At 37.6% G+C, this 4,720-nt stretch overlaps 2 protein-coding genes across 2 annotated transcripts; both read left to right on the top strand.

The window, feature by feature from the left end:
• Window positions 1-1,157: 1,157 nt before the first annotated feature.
• On the top strand, window positions 1,158-1,406 carry LOC108378461 (uncharacterized). Its single transcript, XM_017634760.1, has one exon. It carries the CDS (start codon window positions 1,158-1,160, stop codon window positions 1,404-1,406), a length of 249 nt encoding a protein of 82 aa, XP_017490249.1.
• Window positions 1,407-1,439: 33 nt separating this feature from the next.
• Window positions 1,440-2,195, top strand: LOC108378460 (putative uncharacterized protein DDB_G0271606). The gene has a single exon (XM_017634759.1). It carries the CDS (start codon window positions 1,440-1,442, stop codon window positions 2,193-2,195), a length of 756 nt encoding a protein of 251 aa, XP_017490248.1.
• The last annotated feature ends 2,525 nt before the right edge of the window (window positions 2,196-4,720 follow it).

The following is a 4,720-nucleotide window of genomic DNA, read 5'->3' as shown; positions in this document are numbered from 1 at the left end:
AAGTTATCTTCAGAAAGATTTTATAAACATTATTTGGTTAAGTTTTTTGCACAGCGGGCCAAGAAGTTTTCCCAAACCGAATTGTAGCACTCTATGGCATTTTTCAGCTGCTTTTTGGTCAAAAGGAACTAGCGCTTGGGTAGATTAGGTTACGGTTGTTCCAGTGGCTGCACTCATCCATATTACTGAGGGAGATACACTTAGGCCTAAGAGGACCCGTTGGTTCAATGTTTATTGCGTTAACCTAGAAAAAAAAAACAGTTTAATGAATCGTTGTAAATAGTTTCATCGAGCTTAAATCCGATGGACAGTCAAAATAGTACAGATAGGCGACATCGTTGCCGAAGTCCAGCCAGATCCGAGTACTGGCAAAGAAAGTATTCGATGCTGACTTTGAATAAGCAATAAATAATGTCCTCTAGGAAATACCAAAAATCTATGTCGAAACTCAAAAGATAAAAAATCTATATAAAAATTTTTTTTACAAAACATATATATGCAGTGGGCGCTTGTGAGGTGTGGAGTGGTTAGCAGTGCGCGCTACCACTTCGCAGGTAATGAGTGCAAGCCGAGTTACAACCAACATCAAAATATTAAAAACAAACAAATTTTTATTTTTATAATTACAATCGCACCGCGGCAAGCAATGGCAAACTTCCGAGTGTATTCTGCGGTGAAAAGTTTTTTTTGGAATTCAAAAGATCAAAAATATATGCATGTCCAATTTTTAAACTACCAAAAATGTCTTTCAAGTCTTCCATTCAAGCGTCCATACGCATTCTTTATAATTTTAATTTATTGTTTAAAAACTTTAAAGGAAACTCGTATTTCAAGTATGTATTTCCCTGAATCAGCTTAATTGCCTTCATTCATTGCCTCTTAAAAGTTTCTTTTAAAAACATAAGCAATAAAACACAAGCAACTTAATCGATAAGACCCCATTTTCCACCCTCAAAGTGAACTCTATCGCACAAAATGCTTAAGGCTGCCAATGGCATCATCAAATTTAACAGCGTCATACCAATAAGCTGCTTTTTTGCGCCATGCTCAACACGAATAAACTCTTAATTACACATAATTTATTTACTCAACTCACTACATTCTTTTAATTTCTCCATTCTTCTTCTTATTCTTCTTCTTCTTCACCAGGTGACATCATGGACATACTGGCGCTACTCAATTCCAGCATCAATTTTATACTCTACTGCTCGATGAGCCGCCAATTCCGCACAACATTCACCAAACTCTTCCGACCCAAGTTCCTGGACAAGTGGCTGCCTGTGGCACAAGACGATGACGGCGGCGGCGGCGGCATTGGCACAAACGGCCGGCTGCGCGGCGAGCTGGCCAGCAAATCGCATGCCATTGAACAGCAGTGTCTGACAACGCAGGTGACGAATGTGTAGCATACGAGAAGTCAGCTTCGTTGTTGTCGAGCGATGCCATCATATGGCGATGAGGAGACGAGTGCCGCAGCAGGTGCGGCAGATGGTGGCTTCTGCGGCTGGGGTGGTATGCTGGTAGGCAATGGGGCAAGTAAGAATGGCACACGTTGGGCGAATGGCCATAGCAGCGCGGGACGAGAAGGTAAGCAAGTTGTTGAGGCTGCTGGTGGAGGTGCGGACGAAGTGACCGAGTATCGACACAACAACAACAATTGCAGTAGTAGTACTAACCCAGATGACGTGAGAGAAACTTACACGGCGGCAGTGCAGCAGCAACGGCAACGACAATCGGGTATAAGCGGTTTGCGTAGCAGTAACCGCAGATACAGTCTGCTGCGTTGCATTTTATGTAATCTCAAACAAGGTAAACAAGGGCAGCCGCAACAACAACAACAGCAAAAAGCCGCACGACAGCAAACGGCGGAGGAGGAGGAGGAGGAGGGTGGTCAGCTGTATGCGCAAATACAACGAACACAACAAAGTGAGCAATCACAGTCACGGCCGCAGGCTATTGTTGTTGCAGTGGTGGTTGGTGCCTCAGTCGACCATCAAATACAACAACAAGAGCCACAGCTGACCGGCCACCAACCAGGCGGCAAGCAGCAGAGAAATGCAGCATCGACAAGCGGTGGTGGTGGTGGTGGTGCTGGTGGTGGTTGCGCTGGCGACGGCTTACGCGTACGTAATAGGTGCTTTGACGATTACAGAGGTGACAGCGTGCATGTTGGCGCTAACGAGGCACTGCTATAGACAGGAGTAAAGCGTTTGTTTGTGTTTGTTGATTGTTGCATACTTCAAGGCTGTTGTATTTGGTACTGTGTACGTACTCGTATGTATGTATGTACGAGTAAGTTTATGCGAAAATTAACTACGTTTTGTTTAAACTTTAAAGCGAAACTAAGCTAGTTATAGAGTTCTTAAATAAAAAAAAATAGAAAAATGGAGTTTTATTAAATAAGTAAGAGTTAGGCTGCAACATGTATGTAAGTACTAGCTTTTAGCATATGAAGAGCTGGTGATCTACAAATCAGAGTTTCATTTAATTATAGAATATATTATTTACTTAGGCATGTACATAAGTATAAATATATGTATAGTTGTTAGGTTAGTAATGATTTGGGTACAAAATCGAAACGCAGGAATATATTGGTGCTATGTTACGTTTCTTTAAGCATTGAAAAATTTGATATGTACCAGTTTCAACCCATGGAAACACATATATACATATATGTTTGTGCACATACTAGGAGTTAAGTTTTAAATAAATTAGAGATGGGTTCTTCATTAAATCTTCTAACCTTAAACAACCTTTCATGAGCTTCCCATCGCAGGTGAATAAAAAATACTGCTTTTTACGGGTATAACACTTAAGTTGTAGCATTTCAAAAATAGTATTTTTACATAAATTTTAATTCTATAAAGGATGCCGGTAGTATATCTATCCACTAAAAATATTTGTTCGAAAAGATTCGTCTTTAAAACGACAAAAAAAAAAATTAATTGGCTTGACAGTTCTAAACATTGCACTATGTGTAATTTGACACATTTTTGTGGCCAAAATTAATTTTGTGAGCAAACAAGTAGATTATTTAAAAGAACATCATGATTTTTAAATATTGGTATCCGATTTTCTTCATTTTCGCAAAAAAAAGTAGTAACCCTTGACGACCGACGGGTCAAAAGCGGCCACTCTTTAATTTGCGGTTTTATTGAAAAAATTTTAATGCAGTTTTTTCTAAATACTTATGTGTATAAAAGAAAAATGTACCATAATTCCATATAAAAATTATGCAGTGGCTACTTAAAAAGAAAAAATTGCCAAATTATATTAATTTCAATTGAAAGCCTGAATACTATGATTTTCTTAATTTGTCTGCTGAAAAGCTAAAAGGAGCAGCCTTTGTAGGAACAAAATGATAAACAGCCTTCTGTTTTCGCTCTTAATTGAGTTCCTTCCTATTGGCATAACAAATAATACCTACAAAAACAGCTATTTCTCAGAAAATGCCAAAAATCGCAACATGAAATTGACGAACTAGACTCAACATTCTTCATGTTTTTGATAGTCTAAGCACGCCCAATTACGGCCAACATTTCAAAATCTTATTCGAATATCACTTTTAAGAAAAAAATAATAATAATAATTTAAGGTTATGTCACCAGTATGTATTTTTCTCTCCAAAAAAAAGATTCCACAAAAAAACATATGTAGATCTTAAAAGCACTTACTTTTCTCTTTAGTCCCTAGATTTTGTTTAATTTTTTATACAATTATTAACTTAAATATGGACAACCTTTGGCCACATAAACTGATCAAATTACCCATAGTGCATTGGCATGGCAATTTTAGAACCAACGTTGAAAACTTTAGATTTTATTGTCGATTTCGGCAGAATATTCGCTAAGAACGTTAGATCCGCAACTTTTTGTTTGTAAGAGAAGCAAGTGTTTCTTTTAAGTTATTGCAAATGCTTATTCAAACATTTTTTTTACAAGTTTTCTTTTTACAAGAATATTATTCCATGATATCCTACTGGTACCGCCAGGAACCAACCAACCAAATTGGAAAGCGCTGCGATTTCAACAGAGACAGAGAATGCGTTCCAGTTTGAGTTTATTTCTGCACGAGAACCAAACGTAATGTCTAGAACGTTGCCTCAAAAGAGCCAAATGGAAACAAAAGTACTGAGAGCAGTTTTAACAGGAACAAAATGAGAACAAAAGGTTCGGAAACGTTTCCGTAAGGTACAAAATGCGAATGAGCCTTTCGGGAATATTCTCAAGTGGAACAGAATGAGAACGAAACTCTCGGGAACGTTTTTCAAATCAAATCAGAACAAAAGTGTTGAGAACGTTATGCTAGAGAACAAAACGAGAACAAAAGTTTGGAGAACTTAACGTTAAGAACAGGGGCGCACCGAGGAATATATTTTAGGGGGGCTTTTATATTTCTGAAGATATATCACCGGAAAATACTGAAAATTTGCTTCAGATAATACCCTCTTTAAAATACATTTATGCAAGTTTTATGTACAGTATGTAATAAATAAATAAACGTTTTAAAATTCATAAACTGCACTTTATTTACAGATTAACAGAACTCAAACGCTTTTAACCGACTTCAAAAAAAGGGAGGTTATCAATTCGCCGGGATACATAACTTTTTTACCTCGTGAACCGTTTTCAATAATCCTTTTTTTATTAGAAAGCTAGTACCTCAAGGTTCGTCCCGTAATTTGTTTTAGAGATCCGATGATTGGATCATGAAGAAATTA

Source organism: Rhagoletis zephyria, unplaced genomic scaffold (assembly GCF_001687245.7).
Source record: "Rhagoletis zephyria isolate East Lansing unplaced genomic scaffold, Rhagoletis_zephyria_1.1 Rzeph_scaffold_14147, whole genome shotgun sequence".
NCBI classification, from domain to species: domain Eukaryota; kingdom Metazoa; phylum Arthropoda; class Insecta; order Diptera; family Tephritidae; genus Rhagoletis; species Rhagoletis zephyria.
The sequence above is the reverse complement of the archived record's forward strand: the minus strand, read 5'-3'. Positions and strand labels throughout refer to the sequence as shown.